The 22399-nt window shown below is 38.8% G+C and overlaps 1 protein-coding gene across 3 annotated transcripts; it reads left to right on the top strand.

Moving 5' to 3' along the window:
- Positions 1-3774: 3774 nt before the first annotated feature.
- On the top strand, positions 3775-5737 carry LOC149236875 (antimicrobial ginkbilobin-2-like protein). Of its 3 annotated transcripts, none has more exons than XM_089461648.1 (4): positions 3775-4713; positions 4950-5096; positions 5223-5312; positions 5436-5737. In XM_089461648.1, exons 1-4 carry the CDS (start codon positions 3846-3848, stop codon positions 5456-5458), a joined length of 1128 nt encoding a protein of 375 aa, XP_089317774.1. In that variant the 5' UTR covers positions 3775-3845; the 3' UTR covers positions 5459-5737. The 3 variants fall into 3 exon arrangements, with proteins under 3 accessions (XP_089317774.1, XP_089317773.1, XP_089317772.1); XM_089461647.1 differs by having other exon boundaries at positions 5223-5362; XM_089461646.1 differs by having other exon boundaries at positions 5223-5737.
- Positions 5738-22399: the final 16662 nt, after the last annotated feature.

The raw sequence follows: 22399 nt of genomic DNA, 5'->3' as shown, positions 1-22399 counted from the left end.
CCACTTTTCATCGGGACGTAACGTTCGTTTGATTTGGGCAAGCTATAGCGATTTGATCGAAAGGAAGGCTGTCCACCATTGATTCTTCCTTGTTCGTTGAGCAATGAAAGAAAATTCGCAGCAGCGAATATAATGTAATGTTTTATTTGTTGGTTGAAAAATGTAATGTAAGGAATTACATTTACATCAGTAAATGTAAGAAATGTTTTATTTACAGCAGTGTGTTAATTTTTAAGAAACAGAGTATTACTCTCTGTTGCAGAGACAGAGTAAATTTTTTTTGGAGATGGTGTAATCCCTCTGTGTGAGGAAGAAGTTTGTATCAAGCATTTTTATTTGTATGTGGAAAACCCTATCTGCTCAGAATTTTTTTTTTATGCTTCCGTGTGTTAAGATCCTGAGAAACAGAGCATCATTCTCTGTTCAGTAATTGTTTGAAATTACATTTCCATCATAAATAAACTCTATAAAGTTTAATGTAAGGCCACAAATTTATGATTAATTTCAATTCTTGGCCTAAAATATAAAAAGAATTCTGTGTCCGCGAAGTCTCGTTCAATACAGCAACTTACCGGCCGACATAGTTATTGTATTTGATCAATGAGAAAACGCAGGTAGAAGTGAGAACATTCCGTTCGATGATGTTTGAATCACCAACATAGTCGCCTAAGTCAACCTGTATGAATGAACCGATTGTTCTAATCACTAAATCAGGTTCCTAATGTCAATGTGGCTCGTAAATATCCATGACACTCTCTTTCAATCTATTCTAACAACGGGCAGCTAACAACGGGCAGTAGAAACCATTCTGTGGAGGAATTCGCAGCAGGTCACTGTCGCCCGGACGAAAAGGAAACCTCACAGACGGCCCAAGCGAATAGTTTTCCTTCTCTTCACGGCGTGGGATGAAGAGCTACTGCAGCTCGTTTCAACGTTTTTTTCCCGGACGAAAAGGAAACCTCACAGACGGCCCAAGCGAATAGTTTTCCTTCTCTTCACGGCGTGGGATGAAGAGCTACTGCAGCTCGTTTCAACGTTTTTTCCCTGAAAACAGGTGTCGTAAATTGAGAGGCATTTATTCAGCAGATGTTTTCAACCGTTCCTTTATCTGGAAGAACGTGTTGCAACTGGAAAGGCATTTATTTAACAGCTCTTTTCAAATGAGCATTTATTCAACAGCGGACGAGTTGGTTTTAGTAAGAATTTTTTGGAAATTTTTTAGTGAGTTTTCTTTTCTATTCTTATTCTTTTTTAATTAAGTAGAAATTTATTGAATTTTAAGTTTGATGGGTTACTCTACACAATCAAAATATTCCAAGGCTTTTTAAGTTGTTAAATCTATATATAATCAAAAAATATGTTTAAATAACACAAATCAAAATTTTGCTTCAAATTTTCAGCCTATTCCAATATAAAAAACTCCCCCAAAAAAAAAAAAAAAAAACCTTTTGGAAACCTTTTATCTAAAAAGAATATATCGGAACTTGATGGGTTTTTCAACAACTATTTTCAACGCCTTTTTAACACGGAAACAGCTACCGGAAATGAAAACTCATGTTGGTTTTGATTTTTTTGTCAGAAACATTAAAACGATCCCAAGTTTTATTTAGCATCATACTTACATGTTTATAATACGATGGGTATATGCTGATAAAATTCGATTGTGTAAAATAATATAATTTAGCTTTTTTTATCATTATTCAAATTTAGGCTATTGGAAAAATCCATCTGCAAAGTTGATATTGACCTTTGATTTTATAGTGGGTTGACTTTCAATTGCCATTTTGATTATGAGGTTCGAAATAATGTAACTTAGCTATTTTTATTATGATTCCATTGACTGTTGACTTTATAGTCGAATTCAATTGTCATTTTTATTATGAGGTTGGAAATAACGTAATTTAGCTACCTAATGAATTGAATTTTCTATTTCTTAACAATTTTAGCCACAAAGTCAACACTTTATGGCTATTGCTATTGTCATTTAAATTTAGGTTAAGTTCGCCTCCAAAAGTTAATATCGACGTTTTGACATTATGAACTATTGACTTTTTATCATCATTCTTATCATGAGTGTAGATTTTGGTAGTTGAAGAGCCAACCATTTAGGCTATTTTCATCATTCTTATCATGAGTGTAGATTCTGGTTACCAGAAGTCAGAGTTGCCGAGTCAAGCATTTATGGATATTTTTGTTATAATTTAAAGTGAGGGCATTAGAAGGTTTGCGTGACTTTGAACTTTATGATTGATCGATATTTTATGGTTATATTCTAGATTCTAGTTATTAGAAGTTTGACTATTTTTATTATAATTTAAATTTATGTAATTAGAATATTATATCTTGATTTTTGTGTAGTTTAAGATAGTTAGATAAATTAAATGGATGATAAATGTTAATAAGTACGAATTTATGATAAACACCAAAAACACTTGTTTTATTATACCTCTTACATTAGTTAATTAAAAAAAATCATAAAAATAAACTAAATTATAACTTTATTTTAAATTTTTATTACTATTAATTATAAAAAGAATTAATATATAAATTAAACAATATTCTCAACCATACCTATGGATATTCATTAGTAGTTTACTATGGAGATTAGAATTTATTACAATACTATGGGCCAATACAATAGTTTATCACTACCACATGCACAACGTGACAAGTGTCGATATGACATCTTTTCTAATTAATTAATTTAAGATAAATAATTTAAAAGAGCATAACTAACTTAGAAATAAATCTTTTTGGCCTACAAATACTATTATGAATATTATGACACATTCCATGGAGGCTTAAACTGATAATTAAATTAAAATTCTAGAATGTCTATTTTGAAATAGATATACATAATGACATAATTAATCTTGTATACTTATCCTTATGAATGCATATTTTAGTTATTAAAAACAAAATAATTAATAATTCTCTAGAAATTAATTTCTATGGCAGTGAATACGTTAGCTTGAAAAACTCCCAAGTAATAAAAAATAATTTTAATTAATATTAAAAAAATCACAAAAATAAGTCATTATTATTGATGCACTGCTCAAAATCTCATCTACTAGAATTACTAGAGCAACCATATATCGACATCCTTCAAAACACTTACTTCATAATACATTTCACATTACTAAAATTATAAAATCATAAAAATTTAATTCAATTCTATTATTATTATTATTATTATTATTATTATGAATTATAAAAATTAATGTGTAAACTAATTTGGAAAAACATGGAACGCCATTCTTATTTGTGGAAATCTACTTTCATTTTACCATGTAAATTCTTAATATAAGTAGATTTTATCACAATACTGTGGGTCAATATCATAGCTTATCAGTGCCATATGCCCAAAAATCCATAACTCATCTCATATGACACTTATTCATAGAATAAAAATAATTATTTTAAAATTAAATCTTAATTTTTAATTTCCATATACCAATATAATTATTGAAAAATTAAATTTCTATAATAATAATTAAATTAAAATTTTGAAATCCTTATTTCAAAACCAATAAAATATAAAAATAATAATTAAAATTATACCAGGATTTATTTAGCCCGTAGATCAACCTTAATACTGAAACTTGTTTAAAATATGAAAGGTAGCAGTACGATCACACTTTGAAATCTGAGAAGCAAAAGTATAATTGCAATGCTAAATTACATAATTTTAAGCATTTTTAATTCGCCGAATCCTAAAGCAAAGCAATATATATATGCCCGATACACAACGCCTCCCTAACAATAACAAACGAATCTGAAAATTAGTGATACCATTTAAGTTTTACAGCCTACAGCACCATTGGCCGAAGACCAAGAAGGTGAATATGAGGGAGATGTTGAAACAAATAATGTGCAGCGTGTTAATTATCGTCGGTGTATGTACGTTAGTGCAGTCAGCAGCAGCTGATCCGGAGACACCTACTGTTTGGAGCAATTGTGGGAATAGCGGCAATTATACATATACAAACGGTAGCGCGTTTCAGCGTAATCTCAACAAGGTTTTGGATTCATTGGTAAGGAACGTTTATGCCAGTGGATTCAATATTTCTAGTGTTGTTGTTGGTGGGCAAAACAGCAATAGTACGGTTTATGGGCTTGTCCAGTGCAGGGCAGATTTAGATTCCTCCGATTGCCAAGAGTGCGCATCCACGGCCAAAGAAAAACTTGTCATGGGATGCCACAACACTTCTGGATCCATTCAGCTCGATGGATGCTTCTTGCGTTACGACAATCATAATTTCTACAACGATATCATGAGTCGGCAAGAAACGCCAATAAGTGTTCTTTGCAATACTGGGAACAGCAGTCAGCCACTAGAGTTCACAAATGCTGTGAAAGCCATGCTCTCAAATATTACCGCTAAAGCTGCGCAGAGTCCCAAACTTTTCTCCGCGGATTCAGGAGCTGTGCCTTCTAGTTTAACGGGGAAATTATACAGCTTAGCGCAATGTTGGAGAGATCTTTCCCGGACAAGCTGCGGATCATGCTTAACTTATGCCTTCGAAGAAATACTAAGATGCCAAATTGGAGCTCTTGGGGCACAGTTCGGATCTCAGAACTGCTATTTGCGTTACGAGGTTTATGAATTTTTCAACACTTCAGTTATCTTGCCGTTGCGTTACGATGTTTATAAATTTTTCAACACTTCAGTTATCTCGCCGCTGCCAGCACAAAGTCCTCCTCTATCCTCTGGTATTTTCTCTCTCACATAATTTATCATCTCTTACATAAATTTTATCCAGAATTACAAATTTTAAAAATATTCCAGAATCTAACGGTGAATAAAGAGCTAACCCCTCTCCTTACCTCCCTGATATCCAGAATCTACCATTTACCTAAGTTCAGCAGAATTTATCATCATAAGCAACATAGTGGTTAATTTCTGGTGATCTAAACACAGCTTTGTTACAATGATTTTTTGTGCATAGGTGCTGAACGGATAAAACCTAAGGTGCTTGGTATAAGCCTCAGCGTAGTAGCTGGCGCTTCGCTTCGATTTATTTCAGACTTAGGCCTTTGGAGGTGGAATTATGTGTCTCGTCTGAAACGTTGGGAACAGACTTATCGAACCGGAGGTCCTGAAATAGTTGTTTTATCTTCAATATTAAGGATCTAGATGCGGTAATCAGCTTGGGTTTTGTGAACTGTTCACCTTTTTTCTTTACCAAGATAAAATTGACGCCGTGCATTTATTTCCGCAGGTGACGAGGGAGAATCTATCTTATCACCAAATATAGCGAACGCGGAACTCATTTTCATGTCCAATATTGCGAAGGAGGCGACTTCCCAATGTAATGAAGACAACAAGCCTGGGGAAGGAGGTTTTGGGTCCATTTCTAAAGTAAGAATTTCAATTGTCTTCAATTATATTAGTTACATGGAGAATATAAATTTTGAAGTTCGTGGATCTGCAGGGTTTTCTCCCTCGAGTCATTGACCAGGACAAAACCTAAGTATCACTGGGCCTTCGGAAGCAGCAAATTTTAGGACACTTTTCCACACTCATTCTGCAGCTGCTGATCCTTCCTCAAGTATTCTGGCGCCTTAGGAAAATAAGGCATGCCTCTTGGCAGTATCTTTATCTCCCTTTCGCAATGCCTCTGGGCAGTAGTTTTATCTCGCTTTGTTTTACTTGCATGTAACAGCAGATAGTCAACTTATATTGTAATCGTTTTGTTTTTAAATATTTGGAATTGAAAATTAATTAAACTTATTTTATTTGTTAAAGTTATTTGGGGATAGCAGCACATACCTATCTTAAGTTGACTAGATTGTTTAGGAGTTCTTTTCCTCTGGCACAAGGCATAACTACTATTTGGACCATTTAAAATTAATAAACTTATTTTATTTGTTAAAGTTATTTGGGATAGCACCCCACACCAATTTTAAGTTTATTAGATTGTTTAGAATGTTTTTTTCTCTAGCACAAAGCACAACTACTCTAGGATAGCACAAGGCACAACTACTAAGTGAAATTTGATCACGAATGACCTTGCTAACAAGGCCATCTTCAACCGGATGTAACAGTTGTACTAATAAGACTTGAGGCAAAATAAAAAAATACACCCAAAAATTTGATCACACCAAGTGTATTGTGGTTTAAATAATTCATCGGTAAATACTATATCTCGGTTTCTTGTGGTTCGATTAAATCAATGTTTAATACTATATGTTATGATATCATCAATCACCAGCCGTGATCATTTCCACATGCTTCCGATGATATTGCTTTGGGATTGTGATGACATCTAATATTCAATGTTATCGATGTTATCTGCAAGCTTAATTCCTCCGCTCTATATATGCAGCGTTAATTCCTTAGACGATAAGCCATCAGTGTTAGTTGGGATTTTGGTTGTCATTTTGTTGTTTCAATAGGTTTAATAACAACCAATACTGTAAAGCGATGTATTTTTCAAAATTTCATGAAAACTTGTCCCGATGCAAACGAACTTATTTACCAGAAATTCACTAAAACTTACACGGATGACGAATGCATGCGAGTTCAAGACCAAAATACCAAAAATGTGCTTTCCACCACAATGATTTATCGCTATTATCGCCAGCCTTGCAGGGACTCTACTTACATGCAAGAAAATTCCATCGAATTTTGAGTGTTCTCCTCCACAAATGCTGCAGATTATTTAAATTCCACCAGAGAAAAACACTATAAGGTAACGCATTAGTGCATTCCTCTCAGGTTACAGTCGGAATACAGGTGCCTGAACATGCAGTTCAGCTTTTCTAACTCTGATACTGGAAAAAATCTTGGGTGTTATTACTAGCGGAAATTATGAGGTTCCGTAGCAATGCAATGTGAACATAAGTGTAAAATGTAAAAGATTCGACCGTGGTCTGTAATTAGCTATCAGATAAATCCATGTTCCAAAGATGCTTATCCCTAAGTTGTTTGAGAAATTTTCAATGTAACTTCACAGAACGGTTATTGGATTCAAATATAACTACTCAGATTTTAAATTTCTAAACTGACTATGAAGATTCAATAGAATATTTCACACATTATAGACATTCCTTTTCTATATTATTCCGAAAAATGTGGGACAGGCAAAAACATTTGAAGTTGTTTTCATCATTACAACGTCTGAGAAAACTCAAGGGAAAAATCCCACCAAAGTGTCACTTGAAGGCAAATGCCGGACGGCCTTCTATCTCTGAATTGTATTGGAGCACATGTTTACTTTGTTATTATATTTTATTTTATTTTTAATTTTAACTATGATCTTACCTGACTTTGTTTTTTATGATGTTCGTGGCGTTTGTTTTTATAGAAAACATAATTTTGACATTCTCTTCATGCCATAGGTGAGTGTTGGAATGTAATTTCAACTGCAGCAACACTTGAAAAGAAATTGCACTCTCACCTGCAAACAATCCCAGCAGTCCATCTGTCTTTATTCGAATGGGTATTATTTGTTTCGGCTTATTCACGCCACCACCATAAGTGTCTTTTCGCCCTTTACCTGTTTGTATTCCCAAAGGAGGAGGAAGATCACATCCGGGCTCTGCGCCATAACTGCTCACCAAACAGCATTAAAGCAGAAGCATGGCCGAGAAGGAAAGTACCAACCTCGAGCCAACTGCAGCATTTATCAGTCCTGGGTTTCAGCACAACCGACTCAAGAAATACAGCAAAAGATCAGATTTGTTCATTATGTGCAGCAGAGACTCTGTCAGAGAGTTGAGGCGGTTGATGGATAAGTTATGACCGCTTCCTGCATTATATATGTGTAGAGCCACAGCAGTGTTAATCCGTCTGCAACGTAGCGCAACAGCACTCAAATGTAATTTTTGTGTGTTTAAGAAAGAATGTGCAGCAGCACAAGCTCACATGAATGAAGCCCTCTTGCACAGCAGTGCAGGGACTGAAAAGCAAGAGAGGGAGACATTGATATAGAGAGCAAAGGGGAGCACGTAACAACATGAAGTTTTGCAGTTGTTCTTTTGAGAAAACAAAGGCAATACGCAGCAGCGCGTATGTGCTAAATGAATGCAGACACAGATTGAAGTGCCTATGAAGAAGGCATGTTGGTGAATCCCTCTGTTAGAAGGAGGATGCTATTTGTGTAGAACTGAAGCGTTCCTGATGTAGTCCCTCTGTCAAGAGGAAGATGCTCTTTAGCATAATATTTTGTGAAGATCCCTCTATGTGAGGAAGACTTATTTTATCAGTTAGTTTATCGTTCATAAATAGAAGTTTCTTTTTGCCTCTTGCTGTTACACCATAACTCAAAAAATACTTGACATAAAAAAGTTACGTTCCTGCAACACCAAAAAATTTACGTTGTTGCAACACCACGAACAGCGTTGCTGCAACACAAGTTACAGCAACTGAAAAAAAACTGCGTTGCTGCAACACTAGTTACAGAAAAGCGATTTTTTTTCTGTTTTCGCTATATTAAGACAGAGTATTATTTTAATCAGTTTTTGATCCTGAGGCAAAGTAGAGTATTATTTTATGCTCTGGTCTTGTGTTTTTGAATTATCAGAAATCCCGAAAACAGAGTATTACTCTATGTTCATATTTTTTTGTTGTTTCGGAATTTATCAGAAAATTCCCAACAGTGGAAACAGAGGATTTCTTCCACTGTATTTTGTTTGGAATAACCAGAAATTCCCGACATGGTATCAGAGCTAGTCCAGGCTCTTTGAAGTGTCAAAGAAGCTGAAGGAAAGATTTCTTGCAGCAGCAACTTCTCCAGCAGCGTGAAGACTCAGCCAAGAAAGAATCTAAGGTATTTCTCAAGAATTTTTCTGTGTTACTGTTGAAGACAGACAATGATTTTTAAATACAGTCAAGTATTTGAAGCATAATTTAAAGTGTAAGGAATGGCCAGCGTCAGCACTAGCGTGGGTATGTTTAATACTCAGCTCCCACTATTAAATGAGAAAAATTATGACTATTGGGCAATAGTTATGAGAGCTTTTCTTTTCTCAGAAGATTTATGGGAATTTGTTGAAGATGGTTTTGAAGAACCAGCAAATGAAAATGAGTTTAATAGCTTAACTCAGGCAGAGAAAGAGTTGTTGAAGAACTATAAGAAGAAAGATGCTTTGGCCCTCTACTTCTTGTATCGAGCAGTGAATGAAAGTGTTTTTCCACGGATAGCAGCAGCCAAGACATCCAGAGAAGCATGGCAAACTCTCAAGACAGCCTATCAAGGCATGGAGAAAGTGAAGACAGTAAAACCTCAGTTCATTGAGGAGGAAGCTTGTGATAAAAGCTTAGAGAAAACAGTGAATGATAAAAACTGTTTGTCTTGTGGTGAAGGTGATGAGGAGATGGCTGAAGTACATCCCCAAATAGCGGCGCCAACACAAGGGCAGCAAGTCGCACCCTTGAGGAGAAATGAATGTGCTTCTCCAAGCACACCACAAGAAGCAACAAATGAGGGTACAAATTCTTTGTTTACTTTATCTAGTCATGTTGATGACCCTGTTTATTTAGAAGATGGAGTTCAAGATAGGAAATGGACAGAACCCATGAATGGGAGAAAGGAATTGAAGTTCCTTGAAGATCTATTTAAAGAATATGGAGTTCGATATGTAATTCTTGCCAAGATGGCTGAGATGGGCTTCACTGCCAAAACCCTTGTCAATATGATAGAGGAAGAGATTGAAGATTTGATGATGACCCTGGAAGAACTCTATCATATGAATCTTCCTATAGGGGAGATATATGGAATTAAATCTGTCATAAGAGCAGAGAAGGAGCAGGTCACTGATATTCTGACCAAACCATTGGATCAGAAAAATTTTGAATTTTTGATGAAGTGTCTGGGTATGACTGATAACCCAGCAGTTGAAATTAAAGGGGAGTGTTGGAATGTAATTTCAACTGCAGCAACAGTTGAAAAGAAATCGCACTTTCACCTGCAAACAATCCGAGCAGTCCATCTGTCTTTATTCCAACGGGTATTATTTGTTTCGGCTTATTCACGCCACCGCCATAAGTGTCTTTTCGCCCTTTACCTGTTTGTATTCCCAAAGGAGGAGGAAGATCAGATCCGGGCTCTGCGCCATAACTGCTCACCAAACAACATTAAAGAAGAAGCATGGCCGAGAAGGAAAGTACCATCCTCAAGCCAACCGCAGCATTTATCAGTCTTGGGTTTCAGCACAACCGACTCAAGAAATACAGCAAAAGATCAGATTTGTTCATTATGTGCAGCAGAGACTCTGTCAGAGAGTTGAGGCGGTTGATGGATAAGTTATGACCACTTCCTGCACTATATATGTGTAGAGCCACAACAGTGTTAATCCGTCTGCAATGTAGCGCAACAACACTCAAATGTAATTTCTGTGTGTTTAAGAAAGAATGTGCAGCAGCACAAGCTCACATGAATGAAGCCCTCTTGCACAGCAGTGCAGGGACTGAAAAGTAAGAGAGAGAGATATTGATATAGAGAGCAATGGGGAGCACGCCATAGCGTGAAGTTTTGCAGTTGTTCTGTTGAGAAAACAAAGGCAATACGTAGCAACGCGTATGTGCTAAATGAATGCAGACACAGATTGAAGTGCCTCTGAAGAAGGCATTTTGGTGAATCCCTCTGTTAGAAGGAGGATGCTATTTGTGTGGAACTGAAGCGTTCCTGATGTAATCTCTCTGTCAAGAGGAAGATGCTCTTTAGCATAATATTTTGTGAAGATCCCTCTACGTGAGGAAGACTTATTTTATCAGTTAGTTTATCGTTCATAAATAGAAGTTTCTTTTTGCCTGTTGCTGTTACACCATAACTCAAAAAATACTTGACGTCAAAAAGTTACGTTGCTGCAACACCGAAAAATTTACGTTGCTGCAACGCCACGAACAGCGTTGCTGCAACACAAGTTACAGCAACTGAAAAAAACTGCGTTGCTGCAACACCAGTTACAGAAAAGCGAATTTTTTTCTGTTTTTGCTATATTAAGACAGAGTATTATTTTGATCAGTGTTTGATCATGAGGCAAAGTAGAGTATTATTTTATGCTCTGGTCTTGTGTTTTTGAATTATCAGAAATCTCGAAAACAGAGTATTACTCTCTGTTCATATTTTTTTGTTGTTTCGGAATTTATCAGAAAATTCCCAACAGTGGAAACAGAGGATTTCTTCCACTGTATTTTGTTTGGAATAACCAGAAATTCCCGACAATACACCAACAAGAAAATCAATAAAAAGAAAAAGTTGGAATGATCAGTGAAAACACGATAAAAGAAAAAAACTGGAGACCTGGGAAAGGAGTTTACCTGGTTCAATTTTGGATTGGGTCTTGGTTACGTTTTCGTTTTCTTGGAAATGCAGTAGGTTTTTTCTCTTTCAAGACTATATATACTTCAGTCCAATGTAAAAGTATCCAACTCTCAGACGGCTGCGTTTGTTTTCTTGGAGATGCAAAGGAATTTTCTCTTTCAATCCTGTACATACTTATTTCATACGTAAAAGTCTCCAGCTCTCAGACGGCTGACAGAGTAAAGGGTCAATATCAAACTCTCACAACGGTGATTCCTGTTCTAGTGCCGGGGTCTAATTTCTGCTCGTTATTGATGTGTATATTGTCATTCCAAGTCGTTCATTGTTTTATTTCTGCTCGTCATTGATGTGTATATTGTCATTCCAAGTGATTCATTGTTTTATTGGGATTCTGGATTAAGGCTGTATTGATATTGGGTACATTGTGTTTGTCTTAGACCATATCTTCTGAGAGGTTGGTATATTCTCTTTAATTTCCTACGTTTTCTTCAGCTAAAAGATATGTGGTAGCATTTTTTCTGACCCCTATACTTTTAATTTGGTCTTTGTTTGGTGATTTATTCAAGGCATCTTTATCTGGATTGTTGGTTAGATGGATGATCGCACCCATATCCGTTTGATTGCGAAATAGTCGGTGAATCAACCATCTAGATTTGGGATTTCAGGTTAAAGTCAATTTAGATAGTCAAAGGATTTGACCATACATTTTTGTTATAGTTTTTCATAAGTGAATCTATGATTAATGAAGAGTTAGAAACAATATGGATTATAGTAAAGTGAAAGAAGGTTGGAAGTTGAAATATCTATTGATGGTTCTTTGTTTTATACATTTTGTATTAAATTCCAAAAACTATTATTCAAATAAAATTATTTAAATTCGAAGTATAAAATGTCGTAGACTACTAAAATCTTTATCCATCACTAAAAAACAGTTCTTGTCTTGTACAAGATGAACAAGAAAAATGTCACATACCCTTGTTTCCTAAACTAACATTTGCTTACCAGGCTCTCATTTGACAATTTAACTTCGATTAAAGTTAGATTCAATAGTCATCACAAGTATAATTATTCCATCATTAAATGCACAAATATTATTCATGCAGCGCTACTCATACACTTAAACATTCAACAACATCAAAAGAGATAAACCATAAGATAACACAATGCAATTATACTCCTATGTTTAAAGATGCGACACATAAAGAGTAAGGACCCACATACAGAAAATCACAAGCAATTTAATCCAACTAGATTAGCTAAAGAAACTCATTTGGAGAATCGAGCATGGCCATCCAACCTAGAACTGTCTTCTACCAGTTCACCCCCGAGCTGAGAGTTCTTGCCATAGATCAACTGCCTCGTGTTGACCTCTTCCATGGGTATTTAATACCCTCTTCCATGATATGGTTTCCATTAGTGTTGTCCCAATTTTATGGATCTGTTGTAGCGGCTACAACCACCCTCCAAAATTTTTCCTTACTCTGTTTTGGAGCCTCCCTACCAACCTTCTCAGCAGCTTGCCTTGCTTCGTCAAGTCCTCAAGCTTTAGTATCTTTCTTACTCAAAGGTAGCCTCTCGATTATAGTTTGATCTTTTCCCTTCATAGGCTGCTCACCCAGACTTGGTCCAACTATAGGCTGAGTAGCTTCCTAGTGAAATCTATGCATTTTTTAGGGCAACCAGCTATTCCCTCCAGGAATTGCGCAATTCCCTTTTATAGCTTGCTCGGCTCCAGGATTGTGCAATCCTACTAGCCAACCCTCGCAACAGGATTTGCACAAATTATTCCATGAACGGGCAGTTCAGCCCAGGATCTGCGCAAATCTAGGCAACAGTCAGCTGCTGGGCCTAGAAATTGCATAATCCCATTGGGCAGTCAGCCCAACTTACAGACAGAAATGCACAATTTTCTCCAGCAGTTGAGTAGTCGTTTTCATGTGCAGTTGAGTTGACTGATTCTCTCCAGGACCGAGCAAAACTGACTTGCATGCATAGGCCACTTCTGCCAAGGCAACATGCAAAGGCATCCCTTGTTTCAGAGATCTATGTTTAGCAGTTGGAGGTTACATGCAAGGAGTAATTTAGAAACCTCCCTCTAAGTGTCACTTCCCCTAGATTTGTGGCATGCATGTCACAACCTCAGTGTTATCAAAACTCATCAATTGGGCACTGCAGAGCTCACTCCTCACATCAAATTTGTAGCTCTCACATCCCACATCACATCTAGGAAAAGTCAGCACATTCATCTCAGTTGTTTTAGGGTAAGCTCACTTCCCATACCTTGTGCTACATTTCTGTCGCTTTTTGTGTATTCCCTTGTGTAAGTGTTGTTTTCTTGATTTCTTTGAATGCTTGTTGTCATTTACATATACTCTATCTTGTCCTAGCTCTGTTTCAATTTTCATTGCTATCTCATTGTTGTGGCATGCATGAAATTGTTTTGCACAAATGTTTGCCCAACTAGGGAACTGCCTCACCCATATCCATGTTGATCTATTTTCTCAATCTTTCATTCATGTTTTGAATGCACTGTTTATCACTTATGCTGTCACTTAGTGTCGCCATACATTTCATCGACTTACTTGCTTTTAGTTGCCCGTTGGTGAGTCGTGCCAACCTTGGCCCAACCTCTACCTTCACCAAGGCTGCATTGTGCAATCTGGATAAGGAAGGCTCACCTTCCTCTCCAGATTTGCCCATTCTAACCCAACACTGGCCTATTGGACTGAATTGAGCATTTTTTCAGGTTAGTGGCTGCTTGGCCCAAAAATTTGCACAAATCTGTCCATGGGCTAGTATTCTTTCCCAGCTAGAATCGCGCATTCCGCAATCCCAGCAGCCAACTGCCCAACTGGATTGTGCATTTTGTAGTACCAGTGGTCAGTTAGTCCCCAGTAGCTCGGGTTATGCCTTGTGCAGTCTTGGCAGTCGGTCTCCTGACCTCCTGACCGAAATTACGCAACCTTCATGATCATTCACTCAGGTATGTTGCAAGTCAGTTCTCATTTTCATTTTGGTTTTCAACTGAAAGATTGCTTGCTATGAGTGTTGCCATGTCTCCAAGTATCACAGGTGTTCATCTGCCTCTCAGCAGTACAAGTACAATGGTTTCAAAGAGAGCATAGATGAAGACACCATTCAAAGTACGCTTGGGGATGCAGTCGATCAAGTGTCCATGGGTTTACCTTCTCACGAAGACATCAAGTTGTTCGTGGGGAAGGACATCAAGCGGCAACATCATAGTGAGCACCATCATGAACAACAGCTAAAGGTAGCATATGGAATGCAGCGAACACGACAAATCAAGCAAAGGCGGCGAATGCAAGAGGAAGGTTGTTGACAACATAGAGGCAGAGCAAAGTTGCAAGATCAAGCAGATCCAGTGAAAATGAAAGAAACTTTGGAGACTCAGGCTATGAAGTGATGGCATGACATGAAGATTGTGTGAAGGCGAAAGATCGAACAAAGGAGTTGCATGTTCCGAAGCAACTACTCAAGAAGAACATGAAGTTACAAAGAAAGACCAATGAGTTGTAGCAGGAATATGAACAACAATTAGCACAACATCCAGTCATGGACGAAACTACGCTAGTACAAGTTAAGGATCCATCCTAGAAGCTAACACAGAGAAAACATGGTGAGCAGTGTTGTTGATCGCATGCAAAGGATCCATCAGCATGCATGTTGTTGAGCACATGCCTGCAATCCAGCCTATTCAACACACTCACCAAGGCAAAGACAAGAAGAAAGTCCAACGGGGGCTGAACATGCACTTCGGCAAGTTGATGTGCATGACCACTAACACACACTTCAAGATCAATATGGACACTATGCATCAGTGTGTTTCCGTTTCAACCGTCCTAAGAATACCATGCGCATGTTAGCAGATGAGTTGGATGAAGGGGCCAAACCAATGCATCAGTTGCAACGAAGGCAAGAGTTCGCTTCAGCAAGATGTCACCATGATGTGCATGCACACCATCACGGACAACCAAGTTTGGCATCAACTCACTAGCTTCACCATCACATGCATGTCAAAGAGTCAGTCTCACCAGAGCAGACCGAGTGTAAGTGATGTCTTGCAAGGCTTGCTCAAGCCTTGTTGTCTCATATGAGTACATGTGCATTGTAATGATGAGTCATGTCAAGTGTAAGTCGAGTGTCAATAGTTGGATGTAACAGTGATAGAGTAGGTGAAGAGTCATGAGGGTAGTTGAACTCTCACAAAGGGAAATGTGAAGGGTCACCCCAACCTTTGCTATAGATAGTCCCTCATAACTCATTGTATAGGCTTTTGGTTAACCAAGCTTCTACTAAAACTATCTTGAAGAAGACTTGGACAATATTGTAATGCGACTTGGCTTCTCCATTGCATGGAGCGAGTACATCTCTTTGGAGGAGCAGGCGGATGTGGCTGTAACCTTCTATTGATAGCGCTAGCAGGTTTACATAGTGTATTGTATGATTGTGACTTACACTTGTTATATAACAAAAGCCAACACATTTTCATGCATATTTTGTTATTGTAATTGTATTGCTCTGCCTACCTTAATGATATATGTTGTTTAACTTACGTACTTGTGTATGAACTGATTCACATTCAATTATATGAATCTTGTTGTTAATGTGTTGCATATGTTGTTATTGTTGTCACTGTCTATGTCGACTACTTTGTCGGACACCAGAAACACATTTCTCTGAACCTTGTTATATCAATCATCACACTCGTCTCAGACTGATCCGTGAGTGTTGTTCGTGTTATCTTACCTTCTATGTTGGGACTGTCGCATTCATGTTGACTGCTCTGCCGAAAGCTATGCATGTCCCTTTTGTTGTGTGTCGCTAGCCGAGTTGGGATTGATCCCTTTCAACCTGGAACTCACATTCACCTTCCCTTCATTTGAGATGTTGGAACCTCTCATAGTCATTCCTTGACTCACTGCATCAGTCACACCTTTTCCACTGACAGAGTTATCTTCCTGCCTCTGTGTGACATCATGGTCAGGGCATTACCTTACGACCCACTGTTGGGACTCCTACACCAAACAGTCTGAGGTCTAATTGGGACTTCTTACCGGGGAGATTCCCTTGACATGTTAGCAGTCCAGCACCGTCAACATTTCTGGTGCTAGAAGGAGGGCCTAATGACAAGCAGTGTCCTCTCATCCAGTTTTGAACCTTTGCATATCTTTCATGGAATCTTGCATTCTTTGTCCCCCGAGGTGTTTTTTGAATTGTGAAGATGTCTCCATCTCGGGGAAGCTTTTCAATCTCTTGTCCACTCACACGTATAATGGTGAAGGCAGAGTGGCCTGGCCTGAGAACTTACATAACTTCCTTTCCATGGTTTATAAGGAAGATGAGTTTAATGATGAACAAGCCAGTCTGCTGCTTGCATTCACACTTCATGAATCCCCATTTCATTGGGTGCTCATCCTACCGGCTGACACCATGCACTCATGTGAGCACTTCTGTGATCTTATTGAAGACACATTCCATCATTTTGATCCAGACAATATTGACCAGAAACTATTACAACAAAAAAGGGCTCTGCATGAATCCATTATTGATTTTTGGCAGTGCTTCCGTGACTCACAGTTTCAAGCTCCAAAGAGCCAGATGAAGTTCTCTTATCTCTAGGACCAATTCAAGTATTGTCTTAATAAATCTACCCATCCCAAGAGAAATCTTGATGTCAAGCCTCACTCACCCTTCTTCGTTGATGGAACTAAGCAATCCCATGTGGGAGCAGGCATTATCTCAATAGATTGTCCGTCTCCCTCTCATTCAATAGTTCCACCATTGCCTAGTGATGCTGAGGATCATGTTCGCACATATGTTCATCCATCACACCCTCCCAACATCACTCCACTTAATTTTCGCACAAATTTGGTTGTTAGTCCTTCGGGTTCTCACATGAATTTTTTTCTTCAACCTCCATCTTCGAACGGAGGTGTTCCTCTGGATAATGCTATCTTGTGTTCATCCACTTAAGACACTTCACTTTTTGTGAATGAGGAACAACCCACAGACAGAGTTGGTGTTGCACAACCAACATGCACTATCATTCATGAAGAGTATGAGTGGGAACTTGAACATCAACACTCGGCGAATGATGACTCCCTTCCATCCGAGCCCCCTCCGTTCCTTCCTAGCTTCTTTGGTGATCCTATCATCCATGATTTTCTATGTGTGCCTTTATCTATGGATGCACCCATTGTCAATCACTCGCATGACTCACCGGATGCTAGTCCATCATTCGATAATGGAGAGGATAAGTTATTCATTGAAGATCCACTTGATCCTTCATTTGTCTTTTATGGAAACACATAGGAGGAGTTAGTTTGCTTTTCATCTACCCCTCTGTTTGATTCATCTGATCATGATGATGCCAAAAAATTCATTGATTTTTCTAATCGTGGTGGTCGTGATCCATTTGCTTCCATTTTTTATCACGATCATGAATATATCACAGTTGATCTTTCAAAGCCACTGGTTTATGATGATCTACCTAATGATGAAGTTGAGACACCCAAGACCGTCGAGGAACTTCAGCCTGAGCTGATGGTTATGTTAGGCCCTCACTCTCTTGGGGTGGGTCTCACTTCCAATCATGAAACTGTTCAGTCACCCAAGGCTCCTCATCACTCATCTGTATGCATTGAATATCCATCTCACACACAGATCAGTGTTCCTACACTCGAACCGCACGATCCCATACCTCATGCATTGGAGGAGTCTTAAGTTGCAAGCACTCATTCACGACGCAAGTTATCTTTGTTTCTTTCGTTTGCTTGCACGTATCTGTCAATAGTGTGCTTCTACTTCAAAGTTGCACGTAGTGTCACACAACACCATGATAAGTCCATAAACTGTCTGTCATTCACATGCACTCACTTATGTCCCCTGGGCACTTTGAAACACGAAGTGTGGCCATCTTCACTATCATATATTTCTTGTATGTTGGTCCACACAACTCGGTTACTTGCAGACCAAGCCTTCACCAACATGGGTCTACCAATGTGTTGATCGTTGCATCGGAAGTATCACTTCACGTAATCAGGCCCATGCACCATTAGTATAGGATTAGGAGTAGTGTTTGCTTTCAGTTGTTTGCTTGCATGCTTGTTTTCTTTCATGCTTTGCTTGCTTGTTTGTGTGCTTTCTTGTTTTCTTGCTTGTTTTTTCTTTCACTTTTACTTCTGCTCTTCATTTTCTTTGTTGTTTGTTTTGTTCGTTTGTAGGTTAGTTTGCATGAAACCATGTGTGACTCATGAAATGAGTTGGGAAATCAAAAAGAGGGTTTGTAAAGCTATCACTACTTGGTTATCTGTTATCTTGCCTCTATATGATGAACTTGTTACTCTTAGTCCATGATACGTCAAAGGAAAATACGTACTCTTCGAAGTGAACCTTAGTGTAAACACAACGCTTACGTGCTAATTAGTGTCACCTTCTCTAGTCGATTGTTTTTGGGTTAACCCTTATTAGATCAGTCAAGTAAAGTAAGGTGAGGGGGAAAAACTTAACAGGCACATCAGTAATAAACTACTTCTCTGCTGGAACAACCTCCTCTACTCTCAATAAGTCGGGATCCCTCTTCTGCTGAGAATATGTGCTATGCACAGTGAAAATGAAAAATGAAAAAAAAAATGAAAAGGTGAAAAATTCAAAATGAAAAATGACTAAGGTGAAAGAAGAAAAAGGCTTCCTGCGTAGGGAGGTGATGCAAGTAACTCCATCGAGGTACTGACCAAGCTCACTTGCAGCGGAGCCATGAATGTGTTCCTATGCGACTCCACCGGGGTATTATCTAGGCCTGCTAGCAGTGGACCAACACGAGAGATGAAACTAAGACTCTGACGACTATGCTACTTGTGCACCTATATACCCCTAAACCCCAACCAAACAATTGTGTTGACTTTGATTGGAATGTGTGTCAACCAACCAATAGTCTGGCAGATGCTACATCTTACATCAAATTAGTGTGAAACCAAGATGAGCTAAGAATTGAACAATACTTCCGGAGGTGTTAGACTTGCTTTTCACAAACAAGGTATATGCAGAGAACTGGAGTTCTACCAGTGTGTCGCCAAGTGTTGGCAACTACAACCACCCTCTAAAATTTTCCCTTAGCCTGTTTTGGAGCCTCCCTACCAACCTTCTCAGCAGTGTGCCTTTCTTCATCAAGTCCTCAAGCTTCAGCTTCTTTCTTGCTCAAAGACAACCTGTCGATCATAGTTTGATCTTTCCCTTTCACAGGTTGCTCACCCGGACTTGGTCCAGCTGCATGCTGAGTAGCTTCCTAGTGAAATTTGTGCATTTTTGGAAAGAATCTAGCCATTCCCTCCAGGAATTGTGCACTTCCCTCTTACAGCCTGTAGGGCCACAGTATTGCGCAATCCATCCAGCCAACCCTCCCAACAGGATTTGCACAATTTTTCCCATCAACAGGAAGTTCAACCCCAAGATTTGTGCAAATATGGACATCAATAAGCTATTGGGCCCAAAAATTGTGCAATCCCCTTGGGTAGTCAACCCAGCTTATAGTCAGAAATGAACATTTTCCTCCACAACCAAGCATTCACTTGCATGTGCAACTGAGTTGACCGGTTACCTCCGGGATTGATCAAAATTGGCTTGCATGCATAGGTTGTATGTCCCAAAGCAACATGCAAAGGCATCCCTTGTTTCAGGGATCTATGTTTAGCAGTTGGAGGTTACATGCAAGGAGCAATTCAGAAACCTCCCTCCAAGTGTCGCTTCCCCTAGATTTGTGGCATGTGCATCACAACTTTGATGTTATCAAAAATCATCAACCGAGGGTTGCAAGGCTCATTCCTCACATCAACCTTGTAGCTCTGACATTCCACATCACATCTAGGAGTAGTCGACACATTCAGCTAAACTGTTTTGGGGTAAGCTCGCTTCCCATGCCTTATGCTGCATTTTTGTCGGTTTTTGTGTATTCACTTGTGTAAGTAATGTTTGCTTGATTTCTTTGAATGCCTACTGTCGTTTACATATATTCTAACTTGTCCTATCTTCGTTTTAGTTTTCCTTTCTATCTCACTGTTGTCACATGCATGAAATTGTTTTTCATGGATGTTCGCCCAACCAATGAATTGCCTCACCCACATGCATGTTGATATATTTCCTCAATCCTCCATTCATGTTTTTCATGCACTGTTTATCGCTTCTGCTATCACTTAGTGTCACCATGCATTTCATCGACTTACTTGCCTTCAGTTTCCCGTCGGTGAGTTGGGCATACCTTGGTCGGGCCTATGCCTTCACCAAGGCTGCATTGCGAAATATGGATAAGGAAGGCTCACCGTCCTCTCTAGATTTGTGCATTCTAGCCCAACATTGGCCTTCTGTACTGAATTTCTTATTTCTAGAGGTCAGTGGCTACTTGGCCCAAAAATTTGCACAAATTTGTCCCTGGGAAAACAATCTTTCCAACCTGGAATCGTGCATTCCATAATCCTATCACCCAACTACACAACTGGATTATGAATTTTGGAGTTCCAACAGTCAGTTAGTCTCTAGTAGCCCAGACTATGCCTTGTACAGTCTTGACAGTCATTCTCTCGAACTCCCGGCCGGAATTGCGCAACCTTCATGATCATTCACTGAGGTTTGTTGCAAGTCAGTTCTCATGTTCATTTTGGTTTTCGATTGACAGATTGCTTGCTATGAGTGTTTCCATGTCTCCAGGTATCACAGGTGTTTATATGCCTCTCAATAGTACAAGTACAATGGTTTCCAAGAGAGCAGAGACGAAGACACCATTCAAATCACGGTTGGGGATGCGGTCGATCAAGTGTCCATGGGCTTACCTACTCATGAAGACATCAAGTTGTTTGTTGACAAGGACATCAACCAGCAACATCACAGTGAGTAGCATCATGAACAATAACTAAAGGCAGCATATCGAATGCAACGAACACAACAAATGAAGCAAACATAGCGAATGCAAGAGACAGGTTGTTGACAACATAGAGGTAGAGCAAAGCTGCAAGATCAAGCAGATCCACTGATAATGAAAGAAACTTTGGAGACTCATCCTATGAAGTGATGACGCGACATGAAGATCATGCGAAGGCAGAAGATGGAACAAAGAAGGAGTTGCATGTGCAAAAGAAACAACTTAGGAAGCACATGAACCTGCACAGATAAACCAATGAGTTCCAGTGAGAACATGAAAAAAAGTGGGTGCAACATGCACTCACGAATGAAACTACTCCAGTACAAGTTAAGGATCCATCCTAGCAGCTAACACAGAGCAAACATGGTGAGTAGTGTTGTTGACCACATGAAAAGGATCCAACAACATGCATGTCATTGAGCGCATGCATGAAATCCAACCTATTCAACACACTCACTAAGGCGAAGACAGAAAGTAAGTCCAATAGGGGCTGAACATGCACTTCGGCAAGTTGATGCACATGACTACCAACACACACTTGAAGATCAGCAGGGACACTATGTATCAATGTGTTTCTGGTTCAACCGTCCTAAGAAGACCATGTCCATGTTAGCATATGAGTTGGATGAAGGGATCAGACCAATGCACCAGTTGCAATGGAGGCTAGAGTTCGCTTCAGCAAGATGTCACCATGAGGTGCATGCACACCATCACGGAAAACGAAGCTTGGCATTAGTGTTATAGACATTTTTGTGCCTTACAGCTATAAGCATGAAATTTCCATAATCTAACGATCCAAAGTCCCTAAACATGTTGTTCCTACCCCTAGAGGAACAAGGCTAACAAACCACAACAATTCACAGAAGTTCTCCACCAGAAACTGCTAAAAAACAAGTCAATTCAGGATCAATTCAGTGGCTCCACTAACTGTCTGCACTGAAATGCAAAGTCAACACTGGCTACCTGCACTGCAACGCAGGTAGAAGCACTACCAGGGTGCGCTGAGCGAGAGTTGACAAATGGCAAGTTCATTCCAAGAGGTGTCAAGACCCAGGAAGCTTCCAGAATCTTCCTCAATGACACTTGCCTCAGTGAATTTGACTAGTGATGAGTAAGAGGTTCCCAATCTCCAAGTGGAAGCAAGAACCTCCAAGTGGAATCAAGAACTGACAGAGGGAGAGGAAACTAGTCAGATCTC

The sequence above is a fragment of the Pinus tabuliformis genome, chromosome 8, assembly GCF_031772625.1.
Source record: "Pinus tabuliformis cultivar Carrire ecotype Pingquan chromosome 8, CPIR1, whole genome shotgun sequence".
NCBI lineage: Eukaryota > Viridiplantae > Streptophyta > Pinopsida > Pinales > Pinaceae > Pinus > Pinus tabuliformis.
Note: the sequence above shows the minus strand (reverse complement) of the source record. Positions and strands in the feature narration are given on the sequence as shown.